At 47.6% G+C, this 23,075-nt stretch overlaps 1 protein-coding gene across 3 annotated transcripts in view; it reads left to right on the top strand.

Annotated features, from left to right (window-relative positions):
• Positions 1 to 23,075, top strand: part of LOC115095078 (endogenous retrovirus group 3 member 1 Env polyprotein-like) — a 41,081-nt gene that overhangs the window by 1,252 nt on the left and 16,754 nt on the right. The window contains exons 1-2 of one of the 3 annotated variants that reach the window (XM_029608290.1): positions 8,605 to 12,728; positions 13,032 to 13,285. In XM_029608290.1, coding sequence (XP_029464150.1) covers positions 10,585 to 12,728; positions 13,032 to 13,056 — 2,169 coding nt within the window. In that variant the 5' untranslated portion in view covers positions 8,605 to 10,584 and the 3' untranslated portion in view covers positions 13,057 to 13,285. Of the gene's footprint in view, positions 1 to 8,604; positions 13,286 to 23,075 lie in introns of those variants that run through there. The other 2 variants (XR_003857686.1, XM_029608289.1) reach the window with 2 other exon arrangements.

Here is a 23,075-nt window from a genome sequence, read left to right as displayed (position 1 = left end):
GGTCTATTCCTCAGATGTGCCTTTCAGGGATGAATTTCATTCCCCTGTCTCTGTGAGGAACTAAAACTTTTTTCTGTCACTTTTTTAAACAGAGCTTTGTTTTTCATACAGTTCTTTAAAAAAAAACAAAAAAAAAACTAATAGAGAATATTTACTAAATTTAACTTTAAGGCAGCAGTTTTATTTGAGGAGAGAGCGGGGTTCAATCTCCTACCTAACTCCTCTGGGGCTCCCAGCTCAGCTGTTTTGCTTAATTACATCGCGGCTCCTGCTCTCATGCGCGCCATTGTGCTGCACTGCTTGTGGAGAGTCGGCCTCCCGGCTCTCCCGTGAACAGTGTTGCCAGGTTTTCATGAAAGAACAAGCACTTTTTTCCAAAAAAACAAGCCCAAAAAAAGCCCAAAACACGTGAGATTGAAACTTATTTTTTATAGCATTTAACGCCCTCGCATACTCATTTCCCTCTCCCCACCCCCCTCCGAGCACATCTCTGGCCCCCACACATTCATTCCCCCCTCCCTAACCCCTCAGAGCACATCTCTGGCCCCCACACATTCATTCCCCCCTCCCTAACCCCTCAGAGCACATCTCTGGCCCCCACACATTCATTCCCCCCTCCCTAACCCCTCAGAGCACATCTCTGGCCCCGCACACACTGACTGCCCCCTCCCTAACCCCTCAGAGCACATCTCTGGCCCCGCACACACTGATTCCCCCCTCCCTAACCCCTCAGAGCACATCTTTGGCCCCGCACACACTGATTCCCCCCTCCCTAACCCCTCAGAGCACATCTTTGGCCCCGCACACACTGACTGCCCCCTCCCTAACCCCTCAGAGCACATCTCTGGCCCCGCACACACTGACTGCCCCCTCCCTAACCCCTCAGAGCACATCTCTGGCCCCGCACACACTGATTCCCCCCTCCCTAACCCCTCAGAGCACATCTCTGGCCCCGCACACACTGATTCCCCCCTCCCTAACCCCTCAGAGCACATCTCTGGCCCCGCACACACTGACTGCCCCCTCCCTAACCCCTCAGAGCACATCTTTGGCCCCGCACACACTGACTGCCCCCTCCCTAACCCCTCAGAGCACATCTCTGGCCCCGCACACACTGATTCCCCCCTCCCTAACCCCTCAGAGCACATCTCTGGCCCCGCACAGCCTGATTCTCCCCTCCCTAACCCCTCAGAGCACATCTCTGGCCCCGCACACACTGATTCCCCCTCCCTAACCCCTCAGAGCACATCTCTGGCCCCGCACACACTGATTCCCCCCCTCCCTAACCCCTCAGAGCACATCTCTGGCCCCGCACACACTGATTCCCCCCTCCCTAACCCCTCAGAGCACATCTCTGGCCCCGCACACACTGATTCTCCCCTCCCTAACCCCTCAGAGCACATCTCTGGCCCCGCACACACTGATTCCCCCCTCCCTAACCCCTCAGAGCACATCTCTGGCCCCGCACACACTGATTCCCCCCTCCCTAACCCCTCAGAGCACATCTTTGGCCCCGCACACACTGATTCCCCCCTCCCTAACCCCTCAGAGCACATCTCTGGCCCCGCACACACTGATTCCCCCCTCCCTAACCCCTCAGAGCACATCTCTGGCCCCGCACACACTGACTTCCCCCCTCCCTAACCCCTCAGAGCACATCTCTGGCCCCGCACACACTGATTCCCCCCTCCCTAACCCCTCAGAGCACATCTCTGGCCCCGCACACACTGATTCCCCCCTCCCTAACCCCTCAGAGCACATCTCTGGCCCCGCACACACTGACTGCCCCCCTCCCTAACCCCTCAGAGCACATCTCTGGCCCCGCACACACTGACTCCCCCCTCCCTAACCCCTCAGAGCACATCTCTGGCCCCGCACACCCTGATTCTCCCCTCCCTAACCCCTCAGAGCACATCTCTGGCCCCGCACACACTGATTCCCCCCTCCCTAACCCCTCAGAGCACATCTCTGGCCCCGCACACACTGATTCTCCCCTCCCTAACCCCTCAGAGCACATCTCTGGCCCCGCACACACTGATTCCCCCCTCCCTAACCCCTCAGAGCACATCTCTGGCCCCGCACACACTGATTCCCCCCTCCCTAACCCCTCAGAGCACATCTCTGGCCCCGCACACACTGATTCCCCCCTCCCTAACCCCTCAGAGCACATCTCTGGCCCCGCACACACTGACTGCCCCCTCCCTAACCCCTCAGAGCACATCTCTGGCCCCGCACACACTGATTCCCCCCTCCCTAACCCCTCAGAGCACATCTCTGGCCCCGCACACATGATTCCCCCCTCCCTAACCCCTCAGAGCACATCTCTGGCCCCGCACACACTGATTCCCCCTCCCTAACCCCTCAGAGCACATCTCTGGCCCCGCACACACTGACTGCCCCCCTCCCTAACCCCTCAGAGCACATCTCTGGCCCCGCACACACTGATTCCCCCCTCCCTAACCCCTCAGAGCACATCTCTGGCCCCGCACACACTGATTCCCCCTCCCTAACCCCTCAGAGCACATCTCTGGCCCCGCACACACTGATTCCTCCCCTCCCTAACCCCTCAGAGCACATCTCTGGCCCCCCACACACTCATTCCCCCCCTCCCTAACCCCTCAGAGCACATCTCTGGCCCCGCACACACCGATTCCTCCCTCCCTAACCCCTCAGAGCACATCTCTGGCCCCGCACACACCGATTCCTCCCTCCCTAACCCCTCAGAGCACATCTCTGGCCCCGCACACACTGATTCCTCCCTCCCTAACCCCTCAGAGCACATCTCTGGCCCCCACACTCTCATTCCCCCCTCCCCAACCCCCTCTGAGCACATCTCTGGCCCCCACACTCTCATTCCCCCCTCCCCAACCCCCTCTGAGCACATCTCTGGCCCCGCACACACTGATTCCCCCCTCTGAGCACATCTCTGGCCCCGCACACACTGATTCCTCCCTCCCTAACCCCTCAGAGCACATCTCTGGCCCCCACACTCTCATTCCCCCTTCCCTAATCCCTCCGAGCACATCTCTGGCCCCCACACTCTCATTCCTCCCCTCCCAACATACTAATTCCTTCCCTCCTGATCCCTGGCTGTAGCTGCACACTCTGGATTCCATTGCTGTTGCGCTCCAATGCTGCGCTGGGGCCTTCCCGTTCCGCCCACGTGCGCTGCTGTGCTGCCTGGGTCTGCCCACAAAATGTGTCGTGTGCATCAACAAGACTTGAGCTCCTGCTCTGATTGGCTTACTGCTGCAATATAGGGATAGGGTGCGCCTGCTATGGACAGGCTTCATAGCAGCAGCAGCAGCCAATCACTGTAACATGATTCAGAGCACAAGTCCCGCCCAACAAGCCCAAAAAAACGCGACTGGCAGAAAAAATAGCCCAATTAAAAGCAACCCGCGAATCGGAAAAAAAACCCGCGAATGACTACAAAAAGAAGCCCAATCTCGCGGTAAATAAGCGAGGTTGGCAACACTGCCCGTGAAGGGGTTTGTTCTCGGTGCCTTTTGGGGGGGGGGGTGAAGGTCCCTCTTTTGAATCGCCAGCAATTAAGCCTCGGAGAAGGACTCCCCGCCGTGCTGCCAAGCCTTTTTTGTCGCAGGATCGCGCGGCTGCGGCGGCCATCTTGGATTTTTCTCTCCCTGCTTCTCCGGATGCAGGGGACTCGAATTTTTCGCTTTTTGCGCCCGATTTGAGCCTGGTTCGCTCTCAGGGTGCTGGCTCTGACCCCCCCTCGCCTTTTCAAACCCCCCCCCCCCCCCCCCCCCCCGTGAAAAGTTTGGCCCGGGCCCGTTTTTCGTCGGATTTTGTACTTTTAATGTATGATTCATATCTGGCCAGTCTGCAAAGGGATATGGACCCCCCTAGTATTGTTCCCTACTCTCCATAAGAACATAAGAAAATGCCATACTGGGTCAGACCAAGGGTCCATCAAGCCCAGCATCCTGTTTCCAACAGTGGCCAATCCAGGCCATAAGAACCTGGCAAGTACCCAAAAACTAAGTCTATTCCATGTTACTGAAGGGGTTCAATTTCATGACCCCTGAAGAATGAAACAACTGAAAGTCTTCTGACTAATCATGCCAGCAGTGAAACGCACAACCATTTTGAATGTACTAATGTTTGCAACGCAAATGACACGTAATGCGTAGTGACGCAGTTGCGCACTAACACATAACGTAACTCCATTTTGGAATAATAATTTGTATTGTATTAATACGAATGCCGCTGTAAAATGTCTAACACGTCAATTAAATGACAAAACGATAATATGATCATAAGCTACACCTCCTAGAGGATCACACTAGCAAATGCTTATTCAGCAGTTTGTGAATTGTTTGTTCAGCAAAAATCAGAACGCATGTGTGAAAGATAAGAGTTGTAAAGTGCATAAAAGTTTGCTCCTAAGGGGGCGTGGCATGCAGTTGTACTAAGCCTTTGTCTTAGCTGCATCTTGCTGGCAATAAAAGTCTATCTTTACGGATCAGTTGTCTGGGCCTCCTTACTGACTAAAAAGAGACGGTTACATTTGGCGAGCCAGCCAGGAGGTACCGGGGACGCTATTTTAGCCCCCCAGTGAGTCCGGTGGGTTGGTGGCGGAGCGATCCCCCAGACGCACCTGGTGAGTGGCCACCGCTGAGTTCAGCGATCAGGTTTCTGAGGGGACCGTTCCACAGACAGTCTTCTGAGACCTCTGGGCTGGTGATCTGGGAAGAAGGCTTTCGTGACGATCGGAAGAACCCTGCAGGCGAGTATTATGGGAATGGTGGGAAAAGTAAAGAATAGCTAAAAGAGTAGCAAATAACCGGTCCATCCCCAAGCGGACCGAGGGGGCTTTGATCACACCCCACGCCGTGGGTTAGTAGGAATTGTATTCCGAAAGCCACGCGCAAAAGAAGAGAATTATAAGTAACGAGTAAAGTATAAAGTAGCGGGAATAGGTTTCTTGTTGTGTGAAAGAGAGTGAATGGCCTCGCAGTTCTAGACCGGGCGACCGCGTTCTAGTCGGGGCAATTGTGACCCTTTTGTGTCTGGCGGATACGGACCCCTTACCTATCTGTCTTCCCTTCCCTCCTCTGTCTGTAATTCTATCCTAATGGGAGGGGGCTATTCAACTCCGCTAAAAGCCATGACGGAGCACTATAGTGAAGTGTTCGATAAACGTAAATGTACGAAACCCGGAATGATTCAGCGATGCACCCATAGGTGGCCCAGTTTGTGTGTAAATTGGCCTCCGGCAGGAACTTTCAATTTCCAAACGGCCACAAGGGTCCTGAATATAGCCCTGAAACCGGGGGAAACGGGTTGCCCTGAGGATTTACCGTACATAACTGCTTGGCTTGCAGTCATTGAGAATCCTCCGTCATGGGCAAAGAAGTTAGTGGAGGGAGCCGCCCTCGTAATGGTGGCGCAAGTGAACAAAATGGGAGACCGGAAATCCCCAAACCGGAAGAGAAAGGGAAGGGCAGCCATCTTGGGAATACAAGACCATGCGTCATCTGCGGCGGCCATGTTTGTAGTGCAAAGGAATGCACGGACTCAAGAAAAAAAAGTTAAACCCCTGCCGCCCGCAGTACCGACTGACGCAGAACATCTTCTGCTGCCACCGTATATCCCTAGCTGCCCTCCAGCATATAATGCGCCACCAAGTCCCTCAGCCCCCGCCACCGCCCAAGCTGATCCTGAACTAGTGCCGATTCCCGAAGCACGGCTTGAAGCGGCAGCGGCAAAAGTTGAAGACGGCGGCGAGTCGTCCGTAGCAGGCGGCACTCGCAGTAAAACCCAAGCCGCAAGTTTGCAGCTACCAATTAGAGAAACGACCACTGTAGTTCCCGTGGTCCCGACTGAAGAAAACGAATATCATACTACACAAACAATAAAGTTATTTACCTACATACCTTTTACTTCCAGTGATCTTTTTAACTGGAAACAGCTTGGTCCCTCTTACGCTGATAAACCAGATCAGATGATAGATTTTTTAAGGGGAATTTTTGCAGCCCATAACCCCAACTGGGCTGACATTCGGCATCTAGCCTCCATCCTTTTTACCACTGAAGAGCGCCGACAAATACAATTAAATCTGGAAGAGGCAGCCCGATTAAGAGCTGGGGCAGACGGTAATCCGGATGAAGCAGTGAGAGCACAAGCCCCAGTTGCCGATCCCAACTGGGATTTCCAGACCGCAGCAGGGCGCGAGCGCATTGCTGCATACCAAATCGCCTTTCTTGAAGCTTTAAAGAAAGGGAAGAAGAGAGTTGTAAATATGGGAAAGATTCAAGACGTGGTGCAAAAGAGAGACGAGTCCCCCGGAATCTTTTTGGAGCGATTGATGGACGCATATCGGCAATACAGTCCATTTGATCCAGAGGATCCCAAAAGTCAGTCCGTTATAGTGATGAGTTTTGTCGGACAATCCTATCCCGATATCCGCCGGAAGTTACAAAAGTCGGAAGGGTTTGAGGGAATGACTATTAGCCAATTAAAAGCCATGGCTGACAAAGTTTATGTAAACCGAGAGCCGGACGGAGATAAGGAAAAGAAAGAAAGTAGAAAGTTAAGAGAAAGTGTTAGTCTGTTAGCCGCAGCGTTGGAAGAAACTAATTTCGGAAACTCGTCCAGGCACTACCAAGGATATCCTGGACTAAGAGGAAGGGGCAGGTCGCCCATAAGGGGGCCGGCCAGAGGACGAGCGAGTAGAGGAGGAGGATCGTTCAGAGGTGGAAGGATGCCGTTGGGAGCCAATCAATGTGCATTCTGCAGACAAGAAGGACACTGGAAGTCTGAATGCCCTGAGTCCCTGCAAATGAAGCAGGAAAGATACACTCCGTCCAAACCAAAAGGAGCTGAATGGCAGATGGCCGTAGGAGAAACTTCCGGCGAAGACAGTGAAACATGACTAGACAAGGGAAATCTTCCCCTGGATCCCTTAGTAGAAATCAAAGTAGGGACTGAGACGTTTAAAGGATTGTTAGACACCGGGGCACAAAGATCAGTCATGACTACCGCTATCACCACGCCCACTTCCAAAATTATTTCCATCGTAGGAGCCTCCGGAAAGCCACTTATCGCTCCTTTTCTCCAGAAACGACAGGTTCGAGTAGGGGGACAATTAGTATCCCATCAGTTCCTCTATGTCCCCGGATGCCCAGTCCCACTCATAGGGAGAGACCTTCTTTGCAAATTAAGAGCCAATTTACAGTTCGAATCCACTGGAGAAATCAAAGCATCCTTCGCAGATAACCCAGTCTCTCTCATTTGCCCACTCCAAGAAGAATGGAGATTACACCTTCCTGTAGTTGAGCACATTACGCACTGCTATGGAGAGAACACCGTCCTCAACGAAAAGCGCAGACAGCTAATGGATAGTGTACCTAAAGTGTGGGCCGAACAAAACCCAGGAGGAATAGCCATCAATGCTACCCCTATTTGGATTGAGATGAAACAGAATGCACAGGTGATTAATCAACCTCAATACCCCATTCCATATATGGCCAGGCAAGGAATCCAGATACATCTGCAGAGACTGTACGATTTGGGCATTCTCCGACGAATCCGATCTGCTTGGAACACCCCTTTATTGCCCGTAAAGAAACCTGGATCTAATGATTATTGACCAGTACAGGACCTAAGGAAAGTGAATAGCCAAGTAGAAGATCTAGTAGCCCTCGTGCCAAATCCATATTCCATCCTAGCCCAAGTCTCCCCTGCCTCAAAGTGGTACAGTGTCATTGATCTCAAAGATGCCTTTTTCTCCGTCCCGGTGGCGGAGGAATGTCAAAAGATTTTTGCTTTCACATGGGAAAATGCACCTACTGGAATAAAGCAGCAGTACACATGGACAAGGTTGCCTCAAGGGTTTAGGCACTCACCTACGCTGTTCGGTGAGCAACTGGCAAAGGACTTGAAGATGTATCAAGTGAAGTATGGGCCAGTAATACAATACATGGATGATCTTCTGTTGTTTCGAGAGACGTACCTCGAATGTGAAGTATCCACTCTTCAGCTGCTAAAGACGTTGTACTCAAAGGGATATCGTGCAAGTAAAAAGAAAGCGCAAATCTGTGAGTTGGAAGTGGAATATTTAGGCTTCCAAATACGTGGAGGAACCCGTTGCCTGGGAATTTCTCGCACCAGTTCAATAAGAGGTCAACCTGTACCCACTTGTAAGAAGGAACTTCGAGCGTTCCTTGGAGCTGCAGGATACTGTAGACTGTGGATTGCTAATTATGCAGTTATTGCCCAACCTCTGTACGACAAGTTGCGGGGCAAAGAATCAGAGTCTCAAACTTTTCAATGGGAAGGGCACGAGCTAGCAAGCTTACGGCAACTGAAAGACGCCTTGATTGAACCCCCTGCTCTAGGGTTGCCAGATGTAATGAAACCATTTCATCTATACGTTGATGAGAAGAAAGGAATGGCCATTGGGGTATTGACTCATACTCTAGGCTCGTGGGAACGACCTGTTGCATATCTCTCAAAAGGAATGGACAATGTAGCAAAAGGATGGCCTGGGTGTCTTTGAAGCATCGCGGCTGCATGCTTACTCATTCCAGAAGCAGTCAAATTAACCTTTGGTCAAACTCTGAACGTAACAACTCCCCATACTATTCAAGGACTACTAGAGACTCATGGGCCAAAATGGATGACTAATTCACGTCTCATAAAGTATCAAGCTCTGTTATGTGAAACTCCAGAGATCCAAATACAGGACAGTAAAAATCTGAACCCTGCAACCTTACTCCCAACTCCCACTTCAGTCACTCATAAGTGTGAGGAAATCATGGCTACAGTACATTCCAGCCGACCCGATCTACGTGATCAACCCTGGCAGGGAGCCTGGACTTTGTTCACCAATGGAAGCAGCCAGGTTCTAAATGGTGTCCGGGTCGCTGGATACGCTGTGGTCTCCGAGGACGACATTATCGAAGCCGAGCCCTTACCCCAGGGGACATCAGCGCAAAAAGCAGAACTAATTGCGCTCACCAGGGCTCTACAGTTGTCGGAAGGACAAACTGTTAACATCTATACTGACTCCAAGTATGCTTTCCTTACTATCCAAGTACATGGAGCTTTATACAAGGAACGAGGATTCCTAACTGCTGAAGGGAAACAACTAGCTAATGCATCTGAAATACATCAGTTGCTAGATGCCGTGTGGGCACCAAAGAAAGTAGCTGTCATGCATTGTAAAGCCCACACCGGGAAATCAGATCCCATCGCCTAAGGAAACCAATGGGCAGACAAGACAGCAAAAGAAGTAGCACGTGAACGTCAATTACACACCTCAACTAAAACCTGCCCACTACTGCAATTTCCGGTTGAAATCCCTGTCTACTCGGCAGAAGAAAATGACTGGGCGCAAACTGAACAATTCCACCAGCAGGATGGTTGGTGGATTGTACAAGGAGACCGGGTGTGGATACCCGACGCACTGGCTTGGACCATTGTAAAAGAAGCCCATAATAAAACTCATCTTGGTCGCGATGCATTAGCAACTCTATTGGCAAAAACTTACTACATTAACAGACTCATACAGCTAACTAAATATGCTGTCAATCAATGTGTCACCTGTGCAAGAAACAATCCAAGAAATGGACCTGGTCCAGCCCCTGGACATATACTACGAGGGACTACTCCGTTCCAAGTTTGCCAAGTCGACTTCACCCACATGACTCCTTCAAAAGGATACAGAGCAATGCTGGTAGCTGTCTGTACTTATACCGGATGGATCGAAGCCATACCTACACGAACTGAGACTGCCAAGGAGGTAGTGTCTTTGCTTCTCCATAAAATCTTACCGCGATACGGATTACCACGACAAATAAATTCAGATAATGGACCAGCTTTCACCAGTGAAGTCACACAACGACTGAGTCAAATTTTGGGTGTCCGATGGCACCTGCACTGCGCTTGGAGACCTCAGAGCAGCGGAGCAGTTGAACGAGCTAACAGGACTTTAAAGAATCAGTTAGCTAAATTGTGTCAAGAAACAAAAACTAAATGGCCAGACATCCTGCCATTAGCTTTACTACATGTCCGATGCACTCCAAGAAAGTCTGGTCTAACACCTTATGAAATGATGTATGCAAGACCACCACCCCTTCCATCTTTTCCTGAATCATTGCAGATACAAGGGGAAATGTCCCTCAGTAACCAACTCAAAGGACTATATAACACAGTCATTGCAATTCAAAATTACACCTGTGACACTGAGCCATTAGTCCTGCTAACCCCGATCCACCCATTCCAGGTCGGGAATTCTGTGTGGATATAAGATTGGGATGAGTCTGATTTCCTCCAACCCCGATGGAAAGGACCGTATACTATGTTACTGACCACTCCAACAGCAGTTAAAGTCTTTGGATGCCCTTCATGGATTCATTGGTCACGAATTAAACCAGCTGCATCCAATTGGCAAGTCTCCAGGATTGGGGACCACAAGTTAAGATTCACCCAAGGCAGGCACGATGCTAGTCCTGAGTAAAAGACCTCAGTAATTTCTAAACAATATTAACGTGTCCATCTCTTTCCTTCCTTTCAGACTCCATAACTCATGACTGCAACTATCTACGTCATAAAGCAATGTCACAGATACTGACTTCAAAGATCTACGCAGCAACTACCTTCTACCGGAATTTGTCAATCAGCCTACAGATCCTTTTACTACTCTTCTGCAAGTCTATTACCTCTCTTTCCCTGCCACTGAGCAAGAATTGTACAGAATGTATCAAGCTAATCCGCACTACAACTCAAGATGGATTTCAAGTTGTATCAACAATCATCCACCAATCTCAGCCTCCTGCGTCCTGTACCACACTACCTGTTTGTGCCTTGAATACTACCCAAGGCTATCAATCTTTTCATCGATGTCTAGAGGGTAGCAAAATCATTTGTCATACTCCAACTACTCCTAAGTACTACAATGTTACCCTCACTGCAGGACTACCAAAAAGCTACACATCAAGCATTATACCAGAAGGAAAAGGTATCTTGTACTACATCAACTCGACCAAAGTCCTCATGGGAGGAGAGTCTACTGTGACAATAACCTTTGATGCCTGTGAAGCCATTGATAAACACCCAAATGCACTTCATTGTGGTTCTCAAGCCTGGAAAAATTCCTATAAGTCCAAACATAAATACCTCTGTCCATACAACCGAGTCGCCAATCCATCCAGTTGGACACCATGTGTAGGGGACCTTACACTGTCAGGATGGGCTCTAGTCTGCGACTACACTGGAGGAGGTTACCATGGTTGCCATGGAATAGGGCGGCTAACTGAAGTAGCTGGTAACATTGTGTCTATACAATGGCCTATAAGAAGTGAAGGATTCCCCTGGCAAGATACTTGGGGATTTGGTATCGACGGAACTGGGAAAGACCCCATGACATACATTACTATCACACAGCGGAGAGACAAACCTCGTCCAATTATTCACCAGACCACCGTAGTGGGCTACCAGTCTTTCTTCGATGAAATATCTCATGCAACTGAGGAATTAAAGAAACATACAACTTCCCAGCAAGCAAAGAACATGTTCGTTAATTTGGCTGAGAATATTGCTCTCTCTCTCGAAGTCAAGAACTGTTTTGTATGTGGAGGAACTAATACAGGAGAGCAATGGCCTTGGGAAGCCAAAGAAACATTCCAATCTGACCTTAATACATTGAACACAACTGTTACCTACAACCGTAAAACTCATCCATATGAGTGGGCCCTCCAGACTGATGTGATTGGCAGACAATGTATATCTCGACAACGTTCGCGTATCTATACCATACCTGTTGGAAACTCTCCATGTACTGGGGTTCTCACAGCCAATCTAACCAACCATACATGGTGGCAGACGGAAAATTCTACCATGCCTACTCCCATCTGGACTGAATCAACCTTGAACAAGACATGGACTGCTGCAGGCGTGCCCACTACCATCTTTACTGCCCCAGATGGCTACTATTTCGTATGTGGGCGAAGAGCATATGAACAATTGCCAACACACTGGTACGGAACCTGCTTCTTAGCTACAATTCGACCCAGTTTCTTCTTACTTCCTATCTCTGCTGGAGAAACCCTAGGTGTACCAGTATACAGTCCCATGCGACCAAACAAACGTCGTAGAAATTCTAAAGTATCCATTGGAGACTGGAAAGATCAGGAGTGGCCTCCTGAAAGAATTGTACAATATTACGGTCCGGCTACGTGGGCTGAGGATGGTTCTTATGGATATAGAACCCCTATTTATATGCTCAACCGTATTATCCGACTACAAGCAGTACTAGAACTACTCACAAATGACTCTGCCTTGGCTCTCAACATCCTCGCCAAGCAGAACACCAAAATTATCACCGCTGTTTACCAAAATCGATTGGCTTTGGATTACCTCCTAGCCCAGGAAGGAGGTGTATGTGGAAAATTTAATCTTTCTAATTGCTGTTTACAGGTCGATGACAAGAGTAAGGTCATTGAAGAGATCACTGATCGAATGATCCGACTGGCACATGTTCCTGTGCAGACGTGGACTGGAATTCTTGATTGGACAGCATCCTTACCCACTTGGCTTACCTCTATCCCAGGACTTAAAGAACTCTTCCTTCCTGTCCTATTTCTTATTTTAACCTGTATTCTATTCCCTTTATGTCTCCCTCTTATTTTCAGGAATCTCCGATCCATGATTGAAAATATTGCTGATCGACGAGCGGCTGCTCATGTCATGATGATCAATAAGTATGTGTCTGTCTCCACCTTCCCCTCATATGATTCATCTGACTATGACACTACCGATGATTCTGATATTCCTGATGTTGATTCTGATAATGAATACCTAACCACTAACCTATAGAATTGCACTCATTAAAATTAACTAACATTATTGAGCCACTTTGTTTGCTAGGGTAAGTCGGGCTACAAAGGGGGGTGACACCAATAGGGTCCACCCGTCTCAAACCCGTGAAGCAACCAACGACCTAGCAACACTTAGGGCTCAATTCAAATTACACTGGTATTAATTCTTTTTTTTTGTCATTTCAGTTACTACCCAGATCATGAAGGGTGATACTTCTGCCTTCTACCCGAAGTTGAAGTATCAAAGGGGGGAATGAAGGGGTTCAATTTCATGACCCCTGAAGAATGAAACAACTGAAAGTCTTCCGACTAATCATGCCAGCAGTGAAACGCACAACCATTTTGAATGTACTAATGTTTGCAACGCAAATGACACGTAATGCGTAGTACATTACCATTGCTAATGGCAGTGGCTATTCTCTAAGTGAACTTAATAGCAGGTAATGGACTTCTCCTCCAATCCTTTTTTAAACACAGCTATACTAACTGCACTAACCACATTCTCTGGCAACAAATTCCAGAGTTTAATTGTGTGTTGAGTAAAAAAGAACTTTCTCCGATTAGTTTTAAATGTGCCCCATGCTAACTTCATGGAGTGCCCCCTAGTCTTTCTACTATCCGAAAGAGTAAATAACATAGAAACATAGAAACATAGAAATGACGGCAGAAGAAGACCAACCGGTCCATCCAGTCTGCCCAGCAAGCTTCACACATTTGTTCTCATACTTAACTGTTTCTCTTGGCTCTTAGTAACCTTATGTTCTAATTCCCTTTTCACCCCCACCATTAATGTAGAGAGCAGTGCTGGAGCTGCTTCCAAGTGAAATATTAAGTTTGATTAGTTGGGTAAGCGGCAGCATAGCTCTCTGCCATGAAGCAGAGGGCAATGCTGGAAATGTGTGAAGTATCAGTTTTTCTTTTCCCCTGTCATTGAAGCAAGGAGTCATGCCGGACATGCACCGAAAGTGAAGAATGCCTTGAAAGTCACATTAACTATCATCAAATATTGAAAAGCCTAATAATTGGTAATACCTATAAGCCCATGAACCCATCCCTGTTTTTTTTTCTTTTTTTCTTTTCTTTTTTTAATTGGGAGATGGATGCCCTTCATCCTTCTACTCTGTGAAGGTGGACACCTACCACCGGCCACTGGCATCCCGCTCCGTTAATGCCTCTGTGGCTACTGCCGCTCCATGCAGTGTTTTACTACCTGCTCTTTATATGCGTCCTCTAGAACTGATGGATCCCATCCCTGGGTTTTTTTATTATTTATTTAATTGGGAGATGACAGCCCTCCATCCTTCCGCTCCGTGAAGGTGGACACCTACCACTGGCCACTGGCATCCCGCTCCGTGAATGCCTCTGTGGCTACTGCCGCTCTGTGCAGTATTTTACTACCTGCTCTTTATATGGACACCTACCACTGGCCACTGGCATCCCGCTCCGTGAATGCCTCTGTGGCTACTGCCGCTCCGTGCAGTATTTTACTACCTGCTCTTTATATGTGTCCTCTAGACCTGATGGATCCCATCCCTGTTTTGTTTTTTGTTTTTGTTTTTTATTTAATTGGGAGATGACAGCCCTACATCCTTCCGCTCCATGAAGGTGGACACCTACCACTGGCCACTGGCATCCCGCTCCGTGAATGCCTCTGTGGCTACTGCCGCTCCGTGCAGTATTTTACTACCTGCTCTTTATATGCGTCCTCTGGACCTGATGGATCCTCAATATTTATCCCATGCCCCTTTGAAGTGCTTCACAGTTTTGGACTTCACCACTTCCTCCGGAAGGGCATTCCAGGCATCCACCACTCTCTCCGTGAAGAAATTCTTCCTGACATTGGTTCTTAGTCTTCCTCCTTGGAGCCTCAGCTCGTGACCTCTGGTTCTGCTGATTTTTTTCTGTTGGAAAAGGTTTGTCATTGTCTTTGGATCGTTAAAGTTTTTCAAGTATCTGAAAGTTTGAATCATATCACCCCTGCTCCTCCTTTCCTCCAGGGTGTACATATTTAGATTCTTCAATCTCTCCTCGTATGTCAACCGATGAAGACCCTCCACCTTCCTGGTCGCCCTTCTCTGTACCGCCTCCAACTTGTCCTTGTCTCTTTGTAGATACGGTCTCCAGAACTGAACACAGTACTCCAGGTGAGGCCTCACCAAGGACCTGTACAAGGGGATTATCACTTCCCTTTTCTTACTCGATATTCCTCTCTCTATGCATCCCAGCATTCTTCTGGCTTTTGCAATCGCCTTGTCGCATTGTTTCGCCGACTTCATATCATTAGACACTATCACCCCAAGGTCTCTCTCCTGCTCCGTGCACATCAGCCTTTCCCCCCCCATCGAATACAGTTCATTCGGATTTCCACTCCCCAAATGCATGACTTTGCACTTCTTGGCATTGAATTTCAGCTGCCATATCTTCGACCACTCTTCCAGCTTCCTTAAATCCCGTCTCATTCTCTCCACTCCTTCCGGCGTGTCCACTCTGTTGCAGATCTTAGTGTCGTCCGCAAAAAGACAAACCTTACCTTCTATCCCGTCCGCAATGTCGCTCACAAAGATATTGAACAGGACCGGTCCCAACACCGATCCTTGCGGTACACCACTTAAAACCGCTCTCTCTTCAGAGAAAGTTCCATTTACCATCACGCATTGTCTTCTGTCCGTCAACCAGTTTGCAATCCAGGTCACCACTTCGGCACTCACTCCCAAGCTTTTTGTTTTATTCACCAGTCTCCTGTGCGGAACCGTATCAAAAGCTTTGCTGAAATCCAAGTAGATGACATCTAGCGCTCTTCCTTGATCCAATTCCTTGGTTACCCAGTCGAAAAAGTCAATCAGATTTGTCTGACAGGATCTTCCCCTGGTGAATCCATGCTGCCTCTGGTCCATCAATTCTCCGGACTGTAGATATTTCACTATTCTCTCTTTCAACAGTGACTCCATTACTTTTCCCACCACCGAAGTGAGGCTAACCGGTCTGTAGTTACCAGCCTCTTCTCTGTTCCCACTCTTGTGAAGCGGGACCACCACCGCTCTTCTCCAATCACTCGGCACCACTCCCGTTTCTAGGGATCTATTGAACAGGTCACACAGCGGACCCGCCAGCACATCTCTGAGCTCCCTCAGAATCCTTGGATGAATCCCATCAGGCCCCATGGCTTTGTCCACTTTCAGATTCTTTAGCTCTTCCCATACATTTTCTACTGTAAAATGATTTTCATCTATTCCACTACCCTCCAGCTTCTTGTGTAGAAATGGTCCTTCTCCAGGGTCTTCTTTAGTGAATACAGAGCTGAAGTATTCATTTAATATTTCTGCCATTTCTTCGTCTCTCTCCACACATTGATCATTTCCACCTTTCAATTTCCACCTTTCAATTTCAGATTCACATCTACCCGTTCTAGACCTCTCATGATTTTAAACACCTCTATCATATCCCCCCTCAGTTGTCTCTTCTCCAAGCTGAAAAGTCCTAACCTCTTTAGTCTTTCCTCATAGGGGAGTTGTTCCATTCCCCTTATCATTTTGGTAGCCCTTCTCTGTACCTTCTCCATCGCAATTATATCTTTTTTGAGATGCGACGACCAGAATTGTACACAGTATTCAAGGTGCGGTCTCACCATGGAGCGATACAGAGGCATTATGACATTTTCCGTTTTATTCACCATACCCTTTCTAATAATTCCCAACATTCTGTTTGCTTTTTTGACTGCCGCAGCACACTGTACCAAAGATTTCAATGTGTTATCCACTATGACACCTAGATCTCTTTCTTGGGTTGTAGCACCTAATATGGAACCCAACATTGTGTAATTATAGCATGGGTTATTTTTCCCTATATGCATCACCTTGCACTTATCCACATTAAATTTCATCTGCCATTTGGATGCCCAATTTTCCAGTCTCACAAGGTCTTCCTGCAATTTATCACAATCTGCTTGTGATTTAACTACTCTGAACAATTTTGTGTCATCTGCAAATTTGATTATCTCACTCATCGTATTTCTTTCCAGATCATTTATAAATATATTGAACAGTAAGGGTCCCAATACAGATCCCTGAGGCACTCCACTGTCCACTCCCTTCCACTGAGAAAATTGCCCATTTAATCCTACTCTCTGTTTCCTGTCTTTTAGCCAGTTTGCAATCCACGAAAGGACATCGCCACCTATCCCATGACTTTTTACTTTTCCTAGAAGCCTCTCATGAGGAACTTTGTCAAACGCCTTCTGAAAATCCAAGTATACTATATCTACCGGTTCACCTTTATCCACATGTTTATTAACTCCTTCAAAAAAGTGAAGCAGATTTGTGAGGCAAGACTTGCCCTGGGTAAAGCCATGCTGACTTTGTTCCATTAAACCATGTCTTTCTATATGTTCTGTGATTTTGATGTTTAGAACACTTTCCACTATTTTTCCTGGCACTGAAGTCAGGCTAACCGGTCTGTAGTTTCCTGGATCGCCCCTGGAGCCCTTTTTAAATATTGGGGTTACATTTGCTATCCTTCAGTCTTCAGGTACAATGGATGATTTTAATGATAAGTTACAAATTTTTACTAATAGGTCTGAAATTTCATTTTTTAGTTCCTTCAGAACTCTGGGGTGTATACCATCCGGTCCAGGTGATTTACTACTCTTCAGTTTGTCAATCAGGCCTACCACATCTTCTAGGTTCACCGTGATTTGATTCAGTCCATCTGAATCATTACTCATGAAAATCTTCTCCATTACGGGTACCTCCCCAACATCCTCTTCAGTAAACACCGAAGCAAAGAAATCATTTAATCTTTCCGCGATGGCCTTATCTTCTCTAAGTGCCCCTTTAACCCCTCGATCATCTAAACGGTCCAACTGACTCCCTCACAGGCTTTCTGCTTCGGATATATTTAAAAAGGTTTTTACTGTGAGTTTTTGCCTCTACAGCCAATTTCTTTTCAAATTCTCTCTTAGCCTGTCTTATCAATGTCTTACATTTAACTTGCCAACGTTTATGCTTTACTCTATTTTCTTCTGTTGGATCCTTCTTCCAATTTTTGAATGAAGATCTTTTGGCTAAAGTAGCTTCTTTCACCTCCCCTTTTAACCATGCCGGTAATCGTTTTGCCTTCTTTCCACCTTTCTTAATGTGTGGAATACATCTGGACTGTGCTTCTAGAATGGTATTTTTTAACAATGACCACACCTCTTGGACATTTTTTACTTTTGTAGCTGCTCCTTTCAGTTTTTTTCTAACAATTTTTCTCATTTTATCAAAGTTTCCCTTTTGAAAGTTTAGCACGAGAGCCTTGGATTTGCACACTGTTCCTTTTCCAATCATTAAATCAAATTTGATCATATTATGATCACTATTGCCAAGCGGCCCCACCACCGTTACCTCTCACCAAGTCCTGTGCTCCACTGAGAATTAGATCTAAAAATGCTCCCTCTCTTGTCGGTTCCTGAACCAATTGCTCCATAAAGCTATCATTAATTCCATCTGGGAACGTTATCTCTCTAGCGTAACCCGATGAATCATTTACCCAGTCTATATTGGGGTAATTGAAGTCTCACAGTACGCTGGTGCAGGATAAAGATTTAATCACCATTAATTTCTATGGTATACTTTACTTGAAAAATTGAACATCAAGGATATATATAGTTCAAACAGGCAACTCCATGAATTCCAAGTAGTACTTTAAACTCGGTCCCCCGACACGGTCCCGTGTTTCGCCAGGCTGCGTCGGGGGGGAACCAGGGGTACATTCAAATCTAAAGTGTAAAAACAGATACAAATCAACTCAAATAATTGGTGAGAAAGGCTACGTTGTAACATCCGTTTAGCGAAAGTACATACCTCTAAAATGTCACCCGGAGCGCGCAGGCTCTCACAGGTGTCTGACATTTAAACACAGGAAAAGGCGCGAACGTGACAGATTTCGCGAGAGCTGTCAAAATTTTCTTGACAGTTCCCGCGAGAGCCGTCAAGAGCCAGCAAATCTCGATGGATCCATCCCTAATAGAACAGATGCCACTCAATTTCTCTATTGAGGCCCTGGGGGGCAACCGTATCAAGCGTGAAGATCCACCTCTGCTCCCTCCGGCCCAAGGCCTCGGGGAAGTCCCCACCCCGAAGGGGGGGACGTACAACCTCAATTACTGAAAAAAGAAGATCGGAGACGGTGTGACCAAATTCAATCCAGTGCAAAACCAGGGGCTCATCTACTCTATGAAGGCGAATGTTTGAGCAATGCTCAATCATGCGAGTCTTTAACATCCGAGTGGTTTTTCCTACATAGAGTAGAGAGCAGGGACATTTTATAATGTACACTACACCCTTTGTAAAGCAGTCTGATGTAGAGCGGAGTTTAAAGAGGGTGTGTGAACTCAGAAGACGATGTCGTATGGCTGCACATAGTGCAGCGGCCACATGGACCGTGTATTCCAAAATTGTCAGGACTATCATCTGAAGGAGATGTGTGGACCAGCCGGTCCCGCAGATTTTTCCCCCGTCTAAAAGTAAAACGTAATGAACTGTCAAACAATTCAGTCATAGCCAAAGATGCCCAATGTCTCCTGATCATCGTGGAAATGGCTCTCCCCTGAATCGAGAATGGTAAAATGCAATTGTTAGTGTCGTCTTCTGAGTGAGTAGACTGTAAAAATAGCCATTCCCGGTTAGAGTACAACGCCCTTTTAAAGGCCCGTTTAACCACTCTATGCGGGTAACCGCGCTCCATAAATCGTTCACTCATCAAGCGCGCTTGTACCAAAAATTCTGAACGGGTAGAACACAATCGGCGTAAACGTAAAAATTGTCCAGAGGGAATGTTATCCCGCAAAGCACGGGGATGGCAACTCTGATACTGCAACAAAGTGTTACGGTCTGTGTCTTTGCGATAGAGGGTGGTGTCAAAACCGTCTACCCCAGTAGTTATGGTGATGTCCAAAAACGCTATTGTCCGTGGATGGATACAAGAATTAAATTGAATATGTGAACTCACTGAGTTAAGCCAATCCAAGAAACAATAAAACTGAATATCTGTCCCCGTCCAGATAAGCAGTACATCGTCAATATAACGACGCCATGCGTATATGAACTGAGACCATTCGGAAGGGTAAACATTCTGACACTCAAAATGGTCCATAAACAAACACGCTAAACTGGGGGCCATGGTGGCCCCCATAGCCGTGCCTTTAACCTGTTGAAAGTGGGCATTCTGAAACCGAAAAAAATTATTGGTAAGCGCGATCTCTGCTAGTTGAGTTAAAAAAGAGGTAGACACGCGATGCGGATGGGATTGTTTATCTAAAGTATCTGAAATAACCTGTAAGGCCTCATTTTGAGGTATGTTGGAGTACAGAGAGACCACATCCAACGTGACCAGAAAAAAAGAGCCAGTCGGATAACTCAGTTCCGATAGCAAAGAAATGAGATGTGTGGAATCCCTCACATAGGATCGAATCAGTGGCACAAAGGGCTTCAAAAAACAATCCACAAATTGTGACAACGGTTCAAGGAGAGAGCCAATGCCAGCGACGATGGGGCGACCCGGGGGGTGTATCAGGGTTTTGTGAATTTTGGGTAATGTATAAAAATGTGGCATTATAGGGAAGGGTGTCGTCAAAAACTTTTGCTCCTTGGCAGTAATCATATGTCGGTCAGCAGCATGTTGCACTATTAGTTTAATGTTATTCTTCAATGACTCAGTGGGGTCAGTCAGTAGTGGTTTATAAAAAGATTGATCGCTCAATTGCCGAAGTGCTTCACAGTCATAATCAGAGCGATCCTGGACCACTATTCCACCTCCTTTGTCCGCCGGTTTAATAGTGATGGAATGGTCCCCCGACAGGGTGACTATAGCATTTGACTCAGCCCTAGTCAAATTATATCGAACAAATGGTGTATGAGAAAAAATATTATGTACATCCCTGCTGACTAGACGTTCAAATGCCCCAAGCGTGGCATCAATGGGGCCAGGAGGGATCCATCGAGACCGAGGCCGCACAACTGACAAGTCAATAGTGGGTGCAGTATCCTTAAAAAACAGTTTAAGCCTCAGTAACCTAAAGAAACGGTGAAGGTGTGTAAACACCTCAAACATATCCCCCTTAATTGTGGGAACAAAGGAAAGCCCCTTCCGTAAGACACTCAATTCACTGAGTGAAAAATCTGGGGGAAAAATCTGCGGGACCGGCTGGTCCACACATCTCCTTCAGATGATAGTCCTGACAATTTTGGAATACACGGTCCATGTGGCCGCTGCACTATGTGCAGCCATACGACATCGTCTTCTGAGTTCACACACCCTCGAACGGGGCGTATCTTTAAACTCCGCTCTACATCAGACTGCTTTACAAAGGGTGTAGTGTACATTATAAAATGTCCCTGCTCTCTACTCTATGTAGGAAAAACCACTCGGATGTTAAAGACTCGCATGATTGAGCATTGCTCAAACATTCGCCTTCATAGAGTAGATGAGCCCCTGGTTTTGCACTGGATTGAATTTGGTCACACCGTCTCCGATCTTCTTTTTTCAGTAATTGAGGTTGTACGTCCCCCCCTTCGGGGTGGGGACTTCCCCGAGGCCTTGGGCCGGAGGGAGCAGAGGTGGATCTTCACGCTTGATACGGTTGCCCCCCAGGGCCTCAATAGAGAAATTGAGTGGCATCTGTTCTATTAGGGATGGATCCATCGAGATTTGCTGGCTCTTGACGGCTCTCGCGGGAACTGTCAAGAAAATTTTGACAGCTCTCGCGAAATCTGTCACGTTCGCGCCTTTTCCTGTGTTTAAATGTCAGACACCTGTGAGAGCCTGCGCGCTCCGGGTGACATTTTAGAGGTATGTACTTTCGCTAAACGGATGTTACAACGTAGCCTTTCTCACCAATTATTTGAGTTGATTTGTATCTGTTTTTACACTTTAGATTTGAATGTACCCCTGGTTCCCCCCCGACGCAGCCTGGCGAAACACGGGACCGTGTCGGGGGACCGAGTTTAAAGTACTACTTGGAATTCATGGAGTTGCCTGTTTGAACTATATATATCCTTGATGTTCAATTTTTCAAGTAAAGTATACCATAGAAATTAATGGTGATTAAATCTTTATCCTGCACCAGCGTACTGTGATACTTGCTTATGTGCAAGGTTTTGCTTCTTTTCTCTCTGGTAATTGAAGTCTCCCATTATTACTGCACTACCAATTTGGTTAGCTTCCCTAATTTCTCTTAGCATTTCACTGTCCGTCTCACCATCTTGACCAGGTGGACGGTAGTATACCCCTATCACTATAGTCTTCCCCGACACACAAGGGATTTCTACCCATAAAGATTCAATTTTGTATTTAGTCTCATGCAGGATGTTTATCCTGTTGGACTCTATGCCATCCCGGACATGAAGTGCCACACCTCCTCCCGAGTGTTCCTCTCTGTCATTGCGATATAATTTGTACCCCGGTACAATTCCACCTAGGCCTTCCTCTGAGGAAGTTTTGGACCCTCAGGGCCCCGTTAGGGTTCGCGTGGTCCCGGGGGCCCCCCTCCCGCCGCGGACCCACCACCCCCCCTCCGGTGGACCCTCGCAATTTTGGGGATGATGAGGATTCTACTCCCCCTCCCCTAGAAGGTGATGATCCGCGTGTACTGCGTTTATTTAGGCGGGAAGAATTGGAGCCTCTTATTCCCTTCGTTCTTCAAGAACTGGGAATTGACCCTCCCCCAGAAGATTCTGTCGCTACAGCTATGACTCCAAACGTGGACCCGGTCCTGGCGGGACTCAGGGCCTTACCGCGTTCCTTTCCTTTTCATCCCATACACCGCTTGCTCCTCCTCAGGGAATGGGAGTCTCCTGAGTCTGGACTTCGTGTTGGGAGAGCTATGGATAAGCTATACCCTCTCCCTGAGGACTGCTTGGACATTTTAAAAATTCCCAAGGTGGATTCGTCTGTCACAGCTGTGACAGTGCACTACCATCCCAGTGGTGGGTTCGACTGCTTTACGGGACATTCAAGACCGTAAGCTTGAATTTTATTTAAAGCGCATTTTTGAAGTTTTGGCTCTTGGTGTCCGAGCAACAATTTGCAGCAGTCTTATGCAGCGGGCAAGCCTTAGGTGGATGCAGCAGTTACTCAGCACCCAGGACCTCCCGTCTGCACAGGCTGAGCAAGCTGAACGTTTGGAGGGTGCTATTGCTTATGGGGCGGATGCTCTGTATGATTTGCTTCGGGTCCAAGCTAAAGCTATGGTGT

Source organism: Rhinatrema bivittatum, chromosome 7, assembly GCF_901001135.1.
Source record: "Rhinatrema bivittatum chromosome 7, aRhiBiv1.1, whole genome shotgun sequence".
Taxonomy (NCBI): Eukaryota; Metazoa; Chordata; class Amphibia; order Gymnophiona; family Rhinatrematidae; genus Rhinatrema; species Rhinatrema bivittatum.
Note: the sequence above shows the minus strand (reverse complement) of the source record. Positions and strands in the feature narration are given on the sequence as shown.